At 37.7% G+C, this 21,633-nt stretch overlaps 1 protein-coding gene and 1 long non-coding RNA gene across 2 annotated transcripts; both read left to right on the top strand.

Annotated features, from left to right (window-relative positions):
- The first annotated feature begins 1,725 nt into the window (after window positions 1-1,725).
- areg (amphiregulin) lies at window positions 1,726-6,779 on the top strand. Its single transcript, XM_088628868.1, has 6 exons — window positions 1,726-1,884; window positions 2,661-2,876; window positions 3,308-3,521; window positions 4,826-4,993; window positions 5,694-5,800; window positions 6,179-6,779. Exons 1-5 carry the CDS (start codon window positions 1,848-1,850, stop codon window positions 5,788-5,790), a joined length of 732 nt encoding a protein of 243 aa, XP_088484994.1. The 5' UTR covers window positions 1,726-1,847; the 3' UTR covers window positions 5,791-5,800; window positions 6,179-6,779.
- A 6,103-nt stretch (window positions 6,780-12,882) lies between these two features.
- LOC148672897 (uncharacterized) lies at window positions 12,883-20,682 on the top strand. The gene is made up of 3 exons (XR_015936159.1): window positions 12,883-13,586; window positions 13,721-13,872; window positions 20,179-20,682. It is a non-coding gene; the product is annotated as an uncharacterized LOC148672897 (long non-coding RNA).
- Window positions 20,683-21,633: the final 951 nt, after the last annotated feature.

The raw sequence follows: 21,633 nt of genomic DNA, 5'->3' as shown, positions 1-21,633 counted from the left end.
ATACAAAAGCTACTTTAAATAATGGCATTTTTAAAAATGTTATGTGTGAGGTTAGGGAAGACTTTTTTTAAACAATAAAACATCACTGATTTACAATTATTTAACATTATTCAATAATATATAAATGGAAAACAGAAAAAGTTGAATTACTACGTGATCACTTACAGGGACAGCTCTTGAAAATATTAGAATACATTTATCTGTGAAAGTTTGTATTAACCTAACATAAATTACCTTATATGTATAAAGTATACTGTTATATCTAACAGGCCTGCTCTATACAGAAAGCTGGTGAGGCCCAAACACAAGGATCTTTATTAAGCCAAATCTCAGTTCTACCCAAACAAAGGCTTGCTACAAAACAACCAAACACCAGCTACTACAGTGAGTCCTTTTGTATACTGTACCAAACAAAATGGGGCTCTTAGCCCTCCAGCTAACTAACTAAACTAACATCATACTGTACCTCGTGTGAACCTGTTTTATCTGGTTCAAACAATAGAGGCTTCAACGGCCTCTAGTGGAAGGTCAGCTGAAACTGTTAACTCTCTATAGCTAGCCAGCCACAATATGGTTTCTGAACATTCTGAATTCATTTTTGAAAAATCTTCATTATAAGAGTGGAATACTGAAAAAAATAAATTACATTTCAGCTTCACCTTTTCTGAAGAGAAGTTTCAGAAGCTGGCATATTCAACACAAAATTATCTGTACAAACTGAGGCAAATTTTATTATTTCTTTGAATGGAAACCTATCTGATTGGTTAGCTGTGATAATGTATATTCTATTATTGTTGTTTGACAATACTTTTACAGCACAGATCTGAAACATTAGCAATGCATGAAAAGTGTATTCTAAAAGCCTAAACTTATTAGGTTGTTTATGAATTTAAAAATCAATGACAATAGGAACCTACTGTAAGTTGTACTAAATGAAATGTTTGAATAATGTCAACATTTTGTAGATCTGTATGATTTTGTTGTTCCTATTTATAACTAATAGAGAGACATAAAGACAACATATATAAAATAAATTTACACAGTACACAAATAAAACAGATAAAGGTTTATTCCATGCTCAAAAGAAAAGAGACACAATGTTTCAGCTGTGAAATCGTCTGCCAAAACGTCTTTTTTTTTCCTTTCAGCATGGAATAAAACTTTACCTGTTCCTTTGCAGCCTATGCATGCTAACGCAGCTACTGTACCTATTTGAACTTCTTCAACCCTATCTATACAAATACATAATTCAATAACAAACCTAATGTTTTATTTTTTTCTGGAACAAAATGCTGTTATTTTTAACATAAACATTTAATGTTGTATCTGAGCAAGTTTCTAGATTTATACTCTTCTAAAGTTATACATATGTATATTCAGAACTTTGCATATGTTGGAACATTCTCTAAAATAAAACTGTATTGTTACTTTTATACAGTGTTTGAAATTAGCAAAATGTTCTTCAAAAAGATTTACAATACTGCTAATAGTACCCCATAAACTTTGGTTAACAACAATACTTAACTTATTTTCTTTGAAAAAATGTACAGATATAAAGCTGTAGGAAAAACCGCAAACCTATGCCACACTGAAACATGTATTGGAGTTTTATGAATGAAAATGAGTTTCAGTACCATAACTGTGGTGATTAATATTCTTGTATGTGTGTCCTTACCATTGAAATTCCGCTTTAGGCTATAACTTTCTGATGAAGGCGTGACATAATTCCTCTGATTGGTTGCTTCCCAGATAAAACAGTCATAAGGCACAGAGCCGCAGAGCACAGGGACAGAGAAATCCTACCATCTGACTGAAAACTTCTTTGAGAAGGAAACTCCGTCTGAAACATGAACAAGCTATTTTGTATTATTTCAGGAGTTTTAGGTAAGTTTTTTGAATGGCTACTTTTTGTTGTTTTTTATTTCTACTTTTAAAAGATCGAGAAAAAAATCAACTGTAAAACGAGAAATGTTGTGCACTGCTTTTTTGGTAAAACCCTGTCAAGACAGGGATACCTCTGAATATGTTATGAATTGAATCAATCTTTGTTTCTGTTTGAGGAAGTTACTGTCTTTTGTGTGCTGTTTTAACCAGAGTAGACATACACTTTCATTATTACTGTACAAAGAGAGGCTGTTCTAGATATTAAGCAAACTTTATATATATTGTAGTACAATAGTAGAATAGGAGAGTTATTTTACAATAAACTGCCTTACATTTGATAGTTTTGTTGGAAATACATTTTTATTATAAAGGGCTGCTACGTGAGACTTTCTTTTACAATGTACTGCAGTGTGTTACAACATTTCATTCTGACATGCAAGGACACATCAGGTACTTAAGACATATAATTTGTTCAGAAAATAATTCAAAGTCCCAAAGACATACTGATCAGCACCATTACAAAAAAATGCTAAAATACTGTACTACAGTATGATTAAAAATGTTACTATTGGATGCCTTTCATTTTGACACATTTTGAATTTTACCATTAAAGGTGTGAGATGTGGTCTATTAAACATTCAAAGTTTGTTGTGGATTTTTAATAAGAGTATTTTAAATTTTATCATGTTTTTACATGATAGTAGTTCCAGTTCTACTGTAATGCATTGAAGTTCTAATAAAATGAATACTCAGTTGTGTTCTATTTTTCTCCACAGTATGTGGTTTAATAGGCATTCCAGGATCTCATCAGGATGAAGTACACAGTAAAGGAATCTTAGCTCCTACTGTAGCTTATGACCATAGTGGTGCAACAAATAATGTCTCTTCGGGAGATGGCCTTGAGAACTCCAATGAAGATTATGAGGATAATGAAAATGAAGGTGACTTGTCACCAACAGATGGATCACTTGTAGATCCAGAACTAATAAGAGGTAAAGAACAGTTTTTTGTTTCTATAAACATGTCCTCCATTGAAACATGCTGGTCATACTTTCTACTTTCTTGCACAGCTTTAGAAAGATAGCTTTTTAATCAACGATGTGGCATTTTGAGATAAGCTGCTGTTGATTCGTAAGTATGTTTAGTAACTCAGAAAATAAGATTTATTAACAGGCCGACAATAATTCTTCTTATTATATTATAATTATTTTTCATTACAGATTTTCATTCTATGAAAATCTATTTCTCATAGATTTTAACTCCAGGCTATAGATGTAAAAAGTTTTCTGACCCATTTTCCCAAATTTCTGTTCTTTTGGGCTTGTACATACAGTAGACCTTCTTTTTAAAGTTACATGGCACATTTCAGCTAAGCCACATTTCTGACAGGTGCTGACCTTTTCATCTTGTGTTGCTTTTCCAGTTCAGCCTGTTGCCCGGCCCGAGGACAAGGGAAAGAGCAAGAAAAAGGGAAAAGGAAAACGAAAGGGCAAAGCTAAGGGAGAAAAGAGTGGCAAGAGTGTGAAAGGAAAGGAAGAGAAGGAAGTGACACCAGACCCTTGCATCACCACACATGCGGATTACTGCATTCATGGGCAATGTATTTATAATCAGGAGCTGGATGAACCTACTTGCATGTGAGTGCAGCAAAATTCTTCTCTCACTGCTTGTCACCAATGTCACCAAGTCCAGGTCATAATATTTTCATTTAAACAATTCAGCCTTGGGGAAGAATGTGAAAGAGTTTTGTATTTGTAGATTTATTTTTAAATTGTCATTTGTAACATTTTTGTGAAGAAAAAAATCAACATGGGTCAAAGGAGATCTGTTTTATATTTTACCAAAAATACATTTTATTTCTCAGTTCAAACTTAAAAGTTATTTCATTTATTTGAAATTGTTGGGATTGATAGATATACAGTATACAGTAGTTGGCCATCTTGTTCTGCTGTTATATGTGGGGTTCAAAATTCATATTTCACATCAAACTTAGACATTTTTAGTTTCTTTATTTTCTTTTTTGTACTTCAGCAGAAACGTATTATTTTGAAATCACGTTATCATACCAAATTGTCTAGTAATACCTTTTATATCTATGGAGACCCATTTTAACCATCATTTTCAGAGATGCGTTTCAACAAAACAATTTCAAGAATTCACAGATTGTTCCTGGATTATTTACTGTTGGGTCATTTGTGGCCTTGAATAATATTACTCAATTTACTGCCACAAAAATTGTCTCTATTAGTGGTTAACAACAGCAGAACTTACTCAACCATGGCTAAATCTTACTCAGTTCATACCTGTAGTGAATAAAGACCCACCCACACGAAAATATTAAACTTATGTTGACTAACTTGAAAGAGGTCTAAAGTTAAACAGATTTCACGTGGTTATTCATTGAATACTCAGTTCATTCACCTTTTCTCAGGAATTCATCGCATTGTTTAATACTGTATATATACATTACAGTGCAGATCTTTTGTCAGTCTTGAAAACCGTTGTATGAACAGGGAAACTTAAGTAAATACTGACACACAAAAATTTGAGAGCAGTAACGTTAACCTTAACAGAATACAGCAACATGCTGTAAAGACCTATTTTCAGATTTGTTGGATTTTGCCTTTTGCCTCTTGAAGCTCTTGCACTGTAACAGCGGCAGTGTTGTGTGGTCATTTAGAAACGTGTATCACAATGTCACATTGTAAACCAGGGCTGGACAGTCCTGGTCCTGAGGGATCACTGAGTATGCTGGGTTTCTAGGCCTCTTCAAGGCATCAGTACCAGAAAAGCTGGGACAAGATGTTGAATTTCTTAATTAATCACACATAAGTCAGTCTTTTCTTTAGAGTTCAACAATCAAATGACAAAGATATTTGTATAGTACTGTTCGATTAGCATGGATATATGTTTATCAAAATGTGTCTTTTCTTTATTCCAGATGTTTAAAGGGATATGATGGAGAAAGATGTGGAATCCAGTTGTTGAAAACTGGACAGAAAGAAAAAGACTGGATCAATACAGACGTCATTCAGACTGTCCTAGTAATAATAGCAGTCGCACTCTCTGTGATCAGCTTAATAGCCATCCTTCTAATTATTTGTGGCCCGTAAGTATAGTAAATTTTAATATAGTAAATTCCCACTCGACATCACAACTTCATGTGACAAGCACTATATAGCAAATTCTGTCTGGAAAACTTCAGTGTCTTTAGTTTTCTAAAGACCTAGTCTGGAAAATTTAAAGCTTGTTAAATTATATTAAATGCTGTGGCTGTTTGGTTTTAACTGATGTACAGAAATACAGTTCCTTGTCCTGCAAAAGCTGGTTCTGGCAAGTTTCAGCTCAATCCTTTGGAATCCTTTATACATTCCATTAAGGATTTTACAAACTTAAATTAAAAAAGTACTTATATTTGCGATATGATATAATCATTAAGGTCACACCAGAAGATATGCTAGGTATTTTACAATTACAGTTTCTCTTTCCCCCCTCATATACTACTTGAACCATGAGTAAAAACATTTTTAAAACTAAACAAAGGGCCGCTCTGATTTCAATATTAGTACAAATCATCATACTGTAGTTTTCTTTTGCAGTAAAGGAACCTAAAAGTGACTTAATTTTTTCTGAAAGCTAGCATTTTTATTAATAATTCTGAAGACTAACATGTAACAACATTATATAATGTCAGGAGAAGAGAATTCTGCCCATGGATTAACAAACAAAGTTCTTATGGGTTTTCTCATTAACTGTCCATAGCTGTAAGCTTCCTTTAACTAATCTCAAGTTCCACTTTTTCTTCTCAGTTACAGAAATCACAGGAAGCCCTTCATAGCAAAGTGCCTTGGAGAAAGCAGTGAAAAAGAGAAACTTCGACAAGAAAATGGTGATGTTGCAGTGTAGACGACAGCAGGTAATGTTCTTGTTGTAATGAAACCTAGCTGCTTTTTACTGCAATTTGTATCAATTTGTACACTGTTTTAAATGGATAAATATGGCATTTATCCAAGTAAAAACTGAATTGTCAACTCAATGTATCAAGTGACGGTCTAAGAACTGAGAGAAAATATTCATGATTGAAATATCACTTTTTATAGGTGACTTTTATCGGTGACTGTAAGTCATAAAAGTACCAGAAACCAAGATAAAAATACATTAATACTTACCTGTAAGTTGTCCTGAGAATAAAGTACATACAATTGATTTGAACAAAAGCCTTAGTAACATGTAAAATTAGCTCTCATTTGGTAGCTTTCTTACAGTATGTCCTTATGTTACTTTTTTCTTGCAGAAAGAAGAACAAATATTGAGTGACTTGGAACCAAGCACAGATCTAAGAACATGGAAAAATATGAAACATAATAGGGAGCTATATATTTTCAGTAGTTCAGTCATATTCTAATAACAAGCCAACAAATATAAAGGAACATCATACTTAAAACGTGGGTGTTAACTCACCTGGCTGAGGAAATAACAGCAGTGGCTGAAGATCAGTGTCGTCACACTCCCTTTCATTAGGAATGAACAAGGGAGGCAGCTGCAAAGGTGAAGCTGGGCAGGAGGGAGGGGTGCAGAAAAGATATATGCAGAGTTGATGGCAGCCAGCGAGTATTTATATGTAGTGGAGGCAAATTAATTTGACTTCCTCCTGAAATTCAGTTAAATAATACAATCTGCAGAAACCCACAATGTGTGACAAGTATATTTATTATTGTATTTATTATTTAAATTTGTACATAATGTTTTTTTTAGTTTACACTGGACCTAAGTGTTACTTTTTGTACATCAAAAACCAAAAAAATAATTTATCTTTTTTTATTTATTTATTTGTGTATTTATTTGAAAAAATGTTACTTTCAGCCCAACTGTTTAAATAAAATCAGTTACACTTATTCAAATATCGTTGTATTTTCATTTCTCTGGATTTGTACTTAAAGATTACAAAAATATTTTTTTCAATCATAAGAAGGAACCTGCTATTAATTTATGATATTTCATGAAATAATATTTAAAAATCAGGGGTTTTAAAACATTTGAAACTGAAAAAATGTATTGCCTAAATTAGTACAATATTTAAAAGATTTAAATAGAGAACAAAAGAGGTAGAGGTGTTATATATATTAAAAACTGTTTCTGAACCTTTTAACTATTTTTTTTCTGTCACATCAGCAGTGAATTTGTTGCAAACGTGTAGGCTTGCAGTAACCTGCCTCCCTTTAGAAAGCCAGTGTACTCAATTATAGTTTCACCACAATCAAAATTGTGTTCATGCCTCACACAGAATAACTACTTTAAGTGACAAATTCAATAAAACAAGTGACTTTTTCAAGCAAATCTTAATGTTGTGCAATGCCATATTGTTTCATTGAGAACCTGCTGTGCTTTAATTCAATTAAACAATTCTATTTTTTTTGCTTTGGAAATATATGGATGTCTATCTATAGCAAAAGAGAGGCAATCCTCTGTTTGGCATGTGCAAAAATTTGCCAGTGGTTCAGTGCATTCCAGGAAGGATAAAGGCATGAGCTGGAAGTAACGAGACATGTCTGTAATTCCACAAGTATTTCTGTGCTTACAGAATATGTAAATGGATATAACCTCCATCTTGCAGTTCTTTTTTCATGTGCTTATATTACTGCTGTTGTTCCAGCACTTAACACACTATAATAAGTGTGTATAATAAGTATTAATACTGTACACTATAAAAATACAAAGAAAATTGTAGCAACTTTGCTGAAAGTTTCAGAAGTTTATGTGATGAAAGATAATTTTTCATCAGTTAATCAGCATTAACTATTCCAAAGGAACAAGTACAGGTAATAGGTTTATTCCATGCTGAAAAAAAGCAGAAAGAAAACTCAACGTTTTGGCCGTGGAGCCTTCTTCAGGTGTCAGGAATTTACTATTCCATATTTATTGTGGACAACTGGGCTAATTAGGGAAACTGTAAACAACATCAAATACTAAACGTATTTTTTCAGCTATAACAAAAAAATAAATAAAACAGCCAGAGCTAAACAGTAAAGCTGATTTAACTTCCAAGATGGCCTAGTGATTATGTCAATCTGTAGAAAGTCTTAGACCTAGAAAACATCTGATGCTATTTTATTTCGTGCAAGTCTATCTGAAGTATATCATTACTTTCTCATTTTCAATCTTTTTTCATCCAGCATTTGTGTACTTGTTATTTTCTGAGCATCAAAGGTAGGTTTTGTAAGTTTTATATACAAATATTCTATCCAAGAACTTTACTCCATCACCTGTCTAACCAAACACATTTCATGCCTCATTTCCTCATTGTATAGCTGGACAACAAAGGGAGTCATTGTTGTGGAATAAAAGTAGTGCATAAAATCTGAAAATACATCTACTGCTGTTTTTATTTTGTTCTTGACTCGCAAATGTAATTTCAAAACAGTGCAATTGTAATTTCAAAAGGGGCACAGTTAAGTACAGTTATAAACCTTCACAAAATTAATGTATGTTAACATTTCAAATGGTTTGGATATATGTTTTCAGAGATGTTTGTCAAGTTTGATTTTGTTTTTGTTCACCCAGAAAGGGGATCAGCAAGTGTGTTTTGGATAAACATGGAATGGGAATTAATGAAACAAATGAATGAAAACAGATAAGCCCAAAAAGTAAAAAGTAATGAGCAGAAGAAAATTAATTAATATTTTACCCCATTTAAAAACTGCCATTTTTTAAAATTAATACTTGTATATTAAAACAGTTAAGTACTACTACTTGTAAATTAACCCTTTGAACACAATAACAGCCCAATAAATTGCTAACTGTCTGAAAACACATAATTAGTGTTACAGGACATGAACTTTGAAATGGATAATATATGGTTTTCCCTGACATAACTTTAGTCTGATATATGTGCATTGTGTAGAGACCTCTTGCCCCTTCATTTGCAGTTTCACTGCTTCCTTTGTCATTCCTGAACTTGCTCATAAGTTGCTGTTTTTACCTACATCTGGTTACACCTAGAAACAACGCCCTCATTATCACAGGTCTGACTTCGCCTTGAGCTTGGGTGAAAGCTTTTGGTGATTGCTCATAGTTCCCTTCTTGAGCAAATGCAGGCTTTAAGTTAATGTTTTACTGCTTAGGAATAAGTTATTTGTTCCGTGTTTTTAATCTAAGTATCTTGATGACTACAGGGTAATTTAGGACAGATTTACACAGCAGTAAGATGAAATATTGAGAACTAATAGAGGGAAATACATACACAATAACACAAACGGGAAAAAAGGATTATTTGAATGTTGATTAAGCTGATTATGATGATTTGAATGACTACTACTCCTGCTTTCAGAAGACGTCATACAGAAAATTTTGTATTTTCATGAAGATGTGGGAGAAATCGGCAATGCTTGGGCAAAATGAATGCCTTTACATCACTCAGTTGCATTTCTGCTTCGAAATCACACTACATATACATGTTTGCCAGATCCTGATTAATGAACACTTTCTTTGTATTATCAAATGCATTTTCAGGTTCTCTTGTTAATGTTAAAATGCTTTAAGAACTGATGAGTGAAATTCATAATCTTTAAACGCAGAAGAGAAACTACCAATGTTTACTTTTTGACAGAGGTCTCTTATACATACTGTCAATATCCCTTTATCCCTGTTTTATTATTTTTCAAATGTTTGATGAAATGAAGGGTGTTCATTAGGACAGTGAAAAGCATCAGGCTTTGTTTATGGGCTCCAAAAATGTCAATAATAAAGATGAAGCACATTGTAATAGGCTATGCTTTTAACAGCAAATACAATTTTTGTCAATAACACCTTGACTAACACGTAAGTCATCACACTATTGGTATGTAAAATATAACAAAATCTGCAATGGCATCCCTACAAATTCTCCAATTAAAATATTCTGAAGAAATCAAGCTGCCTTCCCGCTTCCAATACTAATTATGAAACAAAATATTATAATGAGCCCCAAAGTCAAGGCTTTAGCTAAAAGACCTCGTGAAAGACTAATTGACTAAGGAATATAACAATGTACAATAAATAGAGGATACTGTTGAGGGCTCCTGATACAGGCTGGAGTAGGGTTCTTAGTGAAACACTAAAGGGATCGGTATAAGCTGTGGCTCTCCCTAATTTATAGATTTAATCTAAACTGTAGTTTAGTTGTCAAATTTGTTGATTAAATGAAAGTAGGTGGAGCTGCAAATAATGCTTAAGCAGTGCCAGCAACACTAAGAAACCATTTGGCAGTGGATACTTTTAATGGTCGGTGAGAGCAAAATATTACACTCATCTCTATAAATACATTTTAAATATTCAATGGGAGGGACTGACTGAAAAAGAAATGGCTTTGAAAGACCAAAGTGTTTATATTGTCCCATCAGATTCCTCATCTAGACAATGTGAGGAAGTAATTCAAAGGCAGATAAAATGCTTGATAAATAGTTATTAGTGTTTAATTAATATAAACTAGAGAAATCAAAAAAATGTTAGGGCAGAATGGTGATGTGGAAGTTAGCACTCCTGGTCCTGGGTTCAGTTCAGGACTGGAGCTCCCTGTGTATGAGATTTAATATTCTAACACTTCTCAGGTCACGCAGAGCTGTATCATATCTACCCCATTTGTTTCTTTCTAGGTGTTCCAGTTTCACTGATTTAGGTCATGTGGAGAATGCCAATTCTAATATCCTAGGTCACAGAAGTTATTATGGATTCAGATTCTATTGATTTTAATATTTTGCCATTTCTGTGATTTGCCAGGGCACCACATTTTTTTCTGCTGTGGTTTAGTTTTCGTTTTCTGAAGTTATTCTTGTGTATAGATGAATTACAGTATTTACTTATTTACTTCAATACGCTTACTGAGGATAAAAATACAGAATTATGAAGAGCCTTATAAACAGGTAAAATATAGCCAGTATTTGAAAGTTGTTGCAATGACCACTTTTAAGTTTCTCTGTTCTTCAGCAATGCTTTAGATGATTATCTGATCCCCTTTTTTATTAAAGATCTTATGGAATTTGCAGTTTTAAAAGCAATGTTGTATAAGTTTAGTGCTATTGATCATTTTTAATCCAAACACCGTATAACTTTTCATTTGCTCAGAAATCACAGCTGTGTCAGGCATTCAAGATTACATTTGATGTGTATTGTACTTAAGCTTTGCCTTTAATGTGCTTTGTCATCTATATGGCCACAATAGTCCTTCATTATTAAGTATAATTAGGCTTTTGCTTTTGTATTAATAACTAAATTATACTTCAGTGCAGTGTCTTTGGAGTGGTTTGGTAGGAGCTTGAAAGATTTCAAACTGAAAGGCAGGTTAGTCAGGTAATTCTTATTCACCTGCGTATGTTTCAGTAATTATTTAGACAGAAACCTGGCATTACAGGAAGAGTGTACACATTATGCTACGATTCCAAGTCTATTTTTAACAACATTTTCTGTTACAGTTTGTTCCACACTATTTTAAGAAATTTCATGAGTAATGAATTTTCATGAGTAACAGTTCCAGCATGGCTTACAGTTCATTATTGAAAAAGCTGCATTTGATAGCAAAACATTGTTCACTTGAATAATGACTTAGTGAGAAGTACCTATTAGCTATCAAGTTAACCAGATTTCTGTAATACGTAACACTTAAATCGAGAGCCTCATTTTTATTTTATCAAAAAGACTACAGTATTACAGTGATATAAGCAGCTCAAAACTGAAAACTTATTAAGCAATGAATCCTGGATATAACTGCAGATCTTAGTATAGGTACTCTTATTATAATATCTTTTGTGACAAATGATTGTCTCACTTCATTTGATTTATAACACTTATTTTAAAGTAGGAAGGACATCTAGACATTTTAATTAGAAATAATATTTGCAGTATTCATATTCCCTTCCTCCCCTCCTAGAGAAATTATCTAACTGTTTTTGCCAAGAAATAACTACCATTTGAAATAATTACTCCCATTATCCACCTTCTTCTTCTAAATTGTGTCTGCCCAATAGCTTATTCTTATATTGGCCAATCATTAGCTAATTTCCCTGTTTCCTCTCAGAAGTACTGGGAGACATAAAGAATACTGATCGTCTTTATGTCTGATCACTTACTGAAAGAAATAATGGCCCAGCAGACTACCGAAAACCTGCAGTGTGTACCTCATGGTATAGAAAAATGCACTAATCACTTCCATCCTCGGAAACTGTTCCTTTACATTCATGATGACATGGCTTATTTTTATACAACTTTCAACTTTTGTTTTATTTCCAAGACATCTGAAGAAACACTTGCCAAACAACTTTGTTCCTGCTCTCACAACTTACTGGAAAATTTCAGTTCCAGCCTTTTTTTTACAGTAATAGTAATTTTAAATGCAGCTCACTCTTCTTAGAGTAACAAATAATTTTAATGATCATAGACAGAGGAATTCTTACATGTAATCATTTCCAGACTTAATGGCAGCCACAAAATACTCCTAGAAATAAGAAATAAGATGTATTTGTTAATACTGTACATTGGCAAGGGTATTTTTCACCAGTTTTTGTAACTTTAGAGACTCTTACAGCTGATTGTGTTGATTCTCATCATAGAATTTCACAAGACACTTCCATTGCCCATACACATGTTGTCTCTGTTATCCTAAGAAGGTACTGTACGAGATAAATTCCCATTGTCAGACTAGGGACACACAGATATACAGCACCTCCCATTAAACTCACGACTGAATTTTGGGGATTTCAAGACAAATGGATATACTGTATGTCTATGTTGTCAATATTCCTTTTGGCAACACAGGATTAAAGAGCCAGATATTTAAACAAATGAAGAAATGCTGATAACAAAAAGAAGGCAGTATGGAAGAAATGCAGAAAATGAGCATTATGACATTAATTACAGTCCAAGAGAAGTACATCTTTAATGCAAAAAGCAAAAATTATATCTGCTGAAATACAATAGCAATGACTCTGTTGGTAAAGTTTGTCTGTGTATTTAAATAGAATATAATATTTTAAGATGAAGAGGACAGATTCATTGAAGAACATTTGCAAGGTTATGTTTCATGCTATTCAGGTAAGTACAGTAGTTACCAGTGCGTTTTGTTTTCACATTTTTATGGGACAAGAGGCTACAGAAGTGTATAGGTCTCTAGGTGTCTTAGTATTTGAGACGCTGTTCTGTGGTCAAAGATTTTGCCTTTGTACATTATTTAACAACCCTAAATTTGAGATATTGTGATAATGTTGCAAGTTTTATGGATTCCCCTCTTTACCCACAGTATGTTATTTACTCCATACACAACTTATAACCTATTACATTTTTGTTTGTTTATTCTGTTTTAGTTTTTGTTACCTGAAACTATATGCCTGAGTGCTTTCGCCTGACTCAAGCGTCTTCACCCATATATGAAAAGCAAACAGTGTGATTGAAAGCTGTTTTATAAAAAAAATGTTTATGTCTTTGAATTGGGAAATAAAATCATGTCAGGACTTGAAAGGCATTTTCTTACATTGGTTGCATTACATAAGACCTTTGATGTAGTCTAGATATTCATCACTTCCACCACAGGTTTGATAATATGGATACTGCTCCAGGGATAGCAGAGTTTCAAGAAAAACCACAAAGGAAAGAGACTGACAAAGACGTCTTTAGGGAGAAAAAAGGTTGCATCCTGGGCACATGATGACACCACCGCCTGCGAGCAGCCCTGCTAAGTGAGTACACGTTTCCATGGTGAATCACAATGTACAGAGTGGTAAGGACAGAGAGGAAATATAGGATTCAATCCAAAGTTTATTGAAATTAAATGTTTTGAACTTATTTTAGATCATTGTGTGTTTTTTCCAAGGGGCTTCTCTGCCTACTTAAGGTTCTGTGTAGCAAGACAGGCGACAAGTAGAAAGGCTGTGTTCACAGGAGGAAGACCCAGAGTACAAGGAGAGGAAACCCTGAGGAAACAGTGTTTTTGTCTGGAAAGCCTTACCAAGACTGGTACTTGAAGTGTGTCACTAGTGTAAGAGGACCCGGGGAAGGGTCATCTATAACCGGTATTTCCGGAACGAAACACTGAAAATACTAGATATGGACCTTAGCAAAATGGCGGCCAAAAAGAATCAGCTGACCGGTAAATGGAAAGGGTCTACCCTGAGAAACAATGAGACACAGCTGAGCCGCATCAGGAGCCGAAATATAAGTGTCCCGGAGGCAGTGAACAGGGCGGAAGCCGATAAGGTGAATGCGGTTTGGAGGAAAAAAGAGGAAAGAGGTGCATGTTAAAGATCGGGCTAAAGAATAACGGACTACTGAAAGGAGAAAAGGTTTATGGTTTTTGGATTGCGGACACTGGATAAGGATACATCGCGGATTGGCTTTATCACGGACTTTTGGAACTCGGATCGGATCAGGATTAAGGGAACGGATTACGGATTGTATTTGGAAGACAGTTGGAGGAAGAAACGCCACTAAACTCAGGAAAGAAAAGTGTGGTGTGAGTACTACTTTCATTTACATAAACTTTCCCCCGGAGACACCACAATTGGTGGAGGATGCGGGAAACTCTCGCTCGGGTTTGAGAATCAAAGAAAGCAAGTTTTTTTTGTGTGTGTGTGTGTGCGGGTTTCGCTTTGCGCGTGTGAAGAAAAACTATGGAACAATTAATACAGCAGTTGTCCCAGGCCACCCTCGCCCAATTCCAGGCATTAAAAGGACAACAAGAAGCTATCGAAGCGCAACGGGAGGCGAACCAAATCCAAAGCGAAACTAACGAACGAATTATAGAGGAGCAAAAATTAGTACGCGCAGAATTGCACAGATTAGGGGAAGAAATCCGGCAGGCCCCGGTAGCGGGGAGAGACACCGCTCAGGCGGAACAAATTACGCTACAAAAGATGACTGAGCTCAAACCACCTTTGAAAGAACTGCATCTCGAAATGCATGACCCAAAGAGCAATGGGCTGGGAGAGTAGCCCCTTATTTAATTGGAGAAGCCCAAAAAGCATATGATGATTTAAAAGAGGAAGATGCAGAGAATTATGAGACTCTGAAAAAGGAGATATTGGCAAGACTAGGGGTAACAATGGTGATACAAGCAGTCCGGTTTCACAATTGGAGATACCAGATGAACAAGCCTACGAGGTCTCAGATGTTTGACCTGGTACATCTGGCAAAGAAATGGCTCCAGCCAGAAGAATTAAACCCAGGACAGGTGGTAGAAAGGGTGGTGTTGGATCACTTTGTGAGGAGTCTGCCTTTTCACCTGAAAAGGAAAGTAAGTGAAGGGGATCCCCAGACACTAGATCAGGCCGTGGACGGACACCATGCCACAGAGGCCCTGATTAGGGAGGAAAAGGGGGACTTTCAGAAGGAGGAGAGAAGAAGCCCCAAGAGTCTGGAAACCGAAATAAAGTATCGGCCAATAAAGTATAGTGATTATCAGGAACCTATACAATTTAAAAAACCCCTTCGGGGGAGGTCTGACTCAAGGCCCCGGCCATGGAAAGAAACCCGGCGATGTTTTAATTGTCAGGAAGAAGGGCATTTAGCCAGCTATTGCCCCGGCCTGTCCGAACCCATGCAGGTAGACCCCAGAGGTGAAGCCAAATGTAACTACCTTACAGCACGGGTCCCGACCTGCGAGGATCCCCATCTTACGAAAGTTGAGATAGGGGAAGAACCCATCGAGGCCTTGTTGGACTCTGGCAGTACTGTGACCCTGGTGACCCCTACAATACTTCCGGGAGAACTAGAGATTCCGAGAACAGAGGGAATACCTATTACTTGCATTCACGGGGACACCAAGGTCTATCAGACGGTCGAATTGAGCATCTCTACAGAACAGGGGACCTACCGTTCAACGGTAGGAGTGGTTGAGCAGTTGCCATACCCTGTCGTACTGGGACGAGACTGTCCCCATTTCCTCCAGATTTGGAACACGGTCCAAACAGCTAGGCTAAGACCAATCCCCTGCCCGGAAGACCATGGTGACGCCCCTACCGACGACCCTGATGAGACGGACCCACAAGAAGGCGGAGCTGAACTTGGAGTTGAGTTTGAAAATATGGATCTACCGAACCCTCAGAACGTCGTGGTATGTTTGGGTCGGCCCAACTAGAAGATGGGAACTTGAGACATGCGTGGGGGCATGTCAGGAAAATTGATGGGAAGTGGTGTACTGATCCTAATACAGTGAGTTACCCATATTTTATGACAAAGAATAATCTCCTCTATCAGGTACAGCAGAAGGGACAGGAAGAAGTGGAACAACTCCTTATTCCCCGGGCCTACCAGATGAAGCTCCTCAACTTGGCCCATAGCCGCCTCCTGGGCGGACACCTGGGGGTAAAGAAGACATCTGAGAGACTCCTCTCTAGGTTCTTTTGGCCAGGGATCTATAAGGCCATCGAGAAGTACTGTCAGGAATGCCCCGAGTGTCAGAAAAGTGCGCCACAACCTTATTATAGAAACCCTTTGATTCCCCTCCCAATTATTGAAACCCCCTTCGAACGGATTGGGATGGATTTGGTGGGGCCCCTGATCAGAACCACCAAAGGTCACCAGTATATTTTAGTAATAGTGGACTATGCTACCAGGTACCCCGAAGCCATTCCGTTGAGAGCTGCCACCGCCAAAAACATAGCTAGGGAGCTAGTACAACTGTTCGCTCGAGTCGGAATTCCTAAAGAGATCCTTACTGATCAAGGAACACCTTTTATGTCTAAAGTCATGCGAGACTTATGTAAGCTACTGGGTATACAGCAGATCCGAACCTCAGTTTATCACCCTCAAACCGATGGTCTAGTAGAACATTTTAATAAGACCCTGAAAAGCATGCTTAGGAAGACTATGCAAAAGGATGGGAAAAATTGGGATCAGCTGCTCCCGTATCTCATGTTTGCGGTTCGAGAAGTACCGCAGGCTTCGACTGGATTTTCCCCATTTGAATTATTATACTCTCGGAAACCACGGGGCCTATTGGACGTGGTCAAAGAATCGTGGGAACATCAACCTTCCCCTTTACAAACTATCATTGAGCATGTGGAACAAATGAGAGAAAGAATAAATGTTATTGTTCCCATAGTGAAAGAAAACCTGGAGAAAGCCCAGGCTCAACAACAACAAATTTATAATAGGGGAGCAGTTGCGAGGGAATTTCAGATTGGGGACAGAGTACTGGTTCTAGTTCCAACCCCAGAGTGTAAATTCTTGGCATCCTGGCAGGGGCCTTATGAAGTGGTGGAAAAGGTGGGGCCAGTCAACTATAAGGTCAAGCAACATGACAGAAGACGGCAGCATCAAATCTACCACGTCAATTTGCTGAGGAAATGGCATGGTTCCGAAGTTCTGCTCACCCACTTTTCCCCAGACCCTCTGGAAGAAGAAATGGGTGCGGTAGCCGTGGGAGACCTGGCTCCGGCACAGAAACAGGAATTACAAGAATTCCTAACCCAAAACAAAGATGTTTTTTCCCGGACACCTGGTCGAACCCACCTTATACAACATAAGATTGTCACGGAATCAGGGAAAAAGGTAATGCTACCCCCGTATCGAGTACCAGAAGCCAAAAGGAAATTGATTAAAGAAGAGGTGGGAAAAATGCTGGAGATGGGAATAATCGAGGAATCCCATAGTGAGTGGGCTAGCCCAATAGTTCTGATCCCCAAGCCGGATGGAACTATTCGATTTTGCAACAATTTCAAAAGGTTAAATGAGATCTCGCTGTTTGATGCATACCCCATGCCCCGTATAGATGAACTAATCGAGCGATTAGGTAACGCTTGATACATCAGCACCCTTGATCTTACGAAGGGATATTGGCAAGTGCCGCTGGCCGAAGAAGATAAAGCCAAAACCGCTTTTGCCACACCTGAGGGACTATATCAGTATAGGGTCCTACCCTTCGGTTTGCATGGCGCTCCCGCAACATTTCAAAGATTGATGGACCGAATTCTGAGACCGTATCGGGATTTTGCAGCCGCCTACTTGGATGACGTCGTAATCCACAGCACGACCTGGGAACAACATCTACAACACCTGGAAGCAGTGACTGGAGCGTTGCGAGCAGCAGGATTAACGGCCAACCCAAATAAATGTTGTCTGGGGGCTAGGGAAGCCAATTACCTGGGTTATACAATCGGGAGAGGATTGATCATGCCCCAAGATCAGAAGGTACAGTTAATTAAGAACTGGCCCAAACCAGCTACCAAGAAGCAAATTCGAACGTTTTTGGGACTGGCAAGTTACTATCGACGTTTCATTCCAGGGTTTGCATCCATGGCCGCCCCTCTACACGACCTGATGAAGATGAGCTGTCCGGAGAAAATAAAATGGACCGACTTGGAAGAGAGGGCCTTCCGAGACTTAAAAGCAACTCTCGCTTCTCAACCTGTCTTACAGGTACCAGACTTCAGTAAGCCTTTTGTAGCGGGAATGCTTGTTAATAAGACAGAATTAAGCGTTGGAATGCTTTCCTAAATGAGGTCCCATCTCACCTTCCATCTCTGTGGTGCAGCCACAGAGAAAGTATTCATCCAGGCTGATTTAAGATGTTTTCTTTTGATAAGGGACAGCTCCCAGACGGGGATGCACTTAGCTAAGCCTGGCTATCATGATCAATGGTCATCCATTGGCGCCTATCTGTCTAGGGAGTGCCGAATGGACATCTGGACTGCATTCCCAAGTGTCAAGAGTAAGTGACTTATATCTCACCTTGATCAACCAATCAGGGACTGGCAGGGCGTGGTAATACCACGTGGGTCTCCAATGCCCGCCAAACTCTCAACCAATCAGCACACATCTGTGTCTTGGTCAAAAAGGGAGCGCAAGCTCAGATCTGGGCTCTCCTTGGCCATTTTCGCGCATCCTCAGAGACAATCACGTGACAACTGCTGTTGTCTGCAAAGGGACTTGGACTTTGTTCTAAGCGCGAGGCCGAGGATCCCGTACGTACTCAGAATTCTACCAACGTGAATGCTCCGCTTGATCAATGGCAGCCTACAGTTGGACCCTCGTCGACAACCTGAATAGTTTATTCAGAAGCAGCGCTGGACCGGGAACGAACCAGCTTCTTCCCAGGCAAAAGAGTGACTTGTGAGGACTCGCGGTCACACTCTGTGCATAGAGACTTTCTACTAGCCAGCCGGACTGCTGGTAGATCCCCTCGGAGCAACGACTGCCCTGCGCTCCGCAGTCAGATTCCTCCGCCCGTCCTACTCCGAGCTGCACCTTGACTGGTTGGCCGGTAGCCAGAGGACACCGGGACAACACCCATTGGACAACTGCTGGAACAGAGGCTGCAACAGAGCCTGTCAGCTGGTTTGGTGTTCGTGCCGGGAAATTCCAAATCCATACACAGTGGATAAGTAAACCCCATGTTCTACATTGCGTCTCGAGAATTCAATTGTACCTCAACACAAGTTGTTATCATTTTAATTCATGAGTAATGTATTTACTTCCGAGTTTAGAGTAACAGTGGGTAATAAAACTGATTAGCGATTTGGTAACCGAACGATATATATTGACATATATTCTCTGTTGTGTATCTCTTTGTGTTTGCATCTCTTCGAGATTATATACCTTGTATATTGATAACCCTCACAGTAAGGTCTGCCGCTCGTATCCAGGCAGACTAGTATATGTTTGGTGCACAATTTATATTAATAAATGTATCTCGTGTATTGAACCCGTGTGTGTGCGTTGTTAGTTGTTCTGAGGATTGATTTTCTAAAAGCCCCGAATGCACTGTTTATTTTTTTCTAGATCGCCCGAGGTCGGGGCTGATCTCAGGGGGAGGGAATGTAAGAGGACCCGGGGAAGGGTCATCTATAACCGGTATTTCCGGAACGAAACACTGAAAATACTAGATATGGACCTTAGCAAAATGGCGGCCAAAAAGAATCAGCTGACCGGTAAATGGAAAGGGTCTACCCTGAGAAACAATGAGACACAGCTGAGCCGCATCAGGAGCCGAAATATAAGTGTCCCGGAGGCAGTGAACAGGGCGGAAGCCGATAAGGTGAATGCGGTTTGGAGGAAAAGAGAGGAAAGAGGTGCATGTTAAAGATCGGGCTAAAGAATAACGGACTACTGAAAGGAGAAAAGGTTTATGGTTTTTGGATTACGGACACTGGATAAGGATACATCGCGGATTGGCTTTATTACGGACTTTTGGAACTCGGATCGGATCAGGATTTAAGGGAACGGATTACGGATTGTATTTGGAAGACAGTTGGAGGAAGAAACGCCACGAAACTCAGGAAAGAAAAGTGTGGTGTGAGTACTACTTTCATTTACATAAACTTTCCCCCGGAGACACCACACTAGTTACAAACTAGTGCTCGTGAAGAGGCAATTGAAATGTTCCTGTTACAGAATCCAAACCTGTGTACAAGTAAATTACGTCAGATAAATAGCCTGCGGCATCTCTGGAGTTAAAGGTGTAATGGCCAGAACCACGCTTAACCAGACCTGATTCAGGTCTTTCTTTCAACTTCAATATTGCCATATTCAGCTGGCAGTGGGCACTGGCAGAGCCACTCCACTCAAGGCTAAGAATAACAATGTGAGCTTGACCAGGCATAAAAGGGCCAATCGTGAGTTTTAAGCAACTAGTCATAATTAATCTAATCAAAGTTATTTATCCAAGCCTTAATCACTGTAGTGTAACTGGAAATGTTAGTAAGATAAACACTTACAAAGTTCACACACTAGCAATAACCTTTGGATACTACCATTACAATAATAACAATTGTATAATCATTTTAAATATAAACTTTTTTTATGTTCATTCAAAACATATCCCTTAAAATCCTTAAAATTCTCAACATGGTCACTTTCATGTCTGATTAAAGTGCAGTGCAGCGAGATGGATGAGAAAGTCAGTTCCCTATGATAAAAGGTAATCCATTAATGCGATGAGCAGGAGTTATTCTGTGCAAATACTTATCATTACTATTATTATTTGTCCCTCTCTACCTGTTGAAAACCTTAACTGTGAATGTTATTGCTTTCTTAAAAACTTTTTAAAAACTCATTAAAGTAATGCAAAAGAAATGTGCAATAAAAAATCACAAGGTCAAGACAATGCTCATAGTTATTTATAATCTGTAGCACATCAAAACATAAGTTAAAAAATGAGTTAATAGTGACCTGGTCAGAGACTGACAAACCTTATTTTTACATGTGCATCTGCATTAAGCTGAGAAATAAAGTTTTCTAAATCTAAACAGGCCTCAAAAAATGAACTTGCCAATTTGGATCATACAACACTGCAGCTGGTACCATATTTCATTGTCTGTCCTTTTGTTATTGTAACGGATTCGGGTTCTAGGGCTTGTGCCCTCGCCGCTCCCACCCTAGTTTGTGCCTCGCTGCACTGGCTCGAACCTGAGTCTTGCCAGCTGAGCTAAAGAAGACCTTCTTTTTTAAGTAAAAAAGGACATACAATGGAAATACGTAAAAAGTATGTTTCAGCTTTTATAATTGTGAATTCTTCTGGATGTGAAGTGCCTATTTCTGTATCTTATTTCATATTCTGTCTACGTAAATAAAAACTATTTTTAAAAAGCCCACCGTGCACTATTCCATCCGGGTACTATGGAAGCCTCACTGGCGGAAATGGGATTCTATAAAAATTAGTGTAATTAATTTGATTTTTATCAGGGCACTGTACAGGACAAGTCTTCAGGCTTACAGATCCTATGATCCTGTACGATTCATGAAAATAGTGTAACGGAACGGCCGACATACAGGTTGTACGATCTGGTT

Source organism: Lepisosteus platostomus, chromosome 4, assembly GCF_059453375.1.
Source record: "Lepisosteus platostomus isolate fLepPlt1 chromosome 4, fLepPlt1.hap1, whole genome shotgun sequence".
Classification (NCBI taxonomy): Eukaryota; Metazoa; Chordata; class Actinopteri; order Semionotiformes; family Lepisosteidae; genus Lepisosteus; species Lepisosteus platostomus.
The sequence above is the reverse complement of the archived record's forward strand: the minus strand, read 5'-3'. Positions and strand labels throughout refer to the sequence as shown.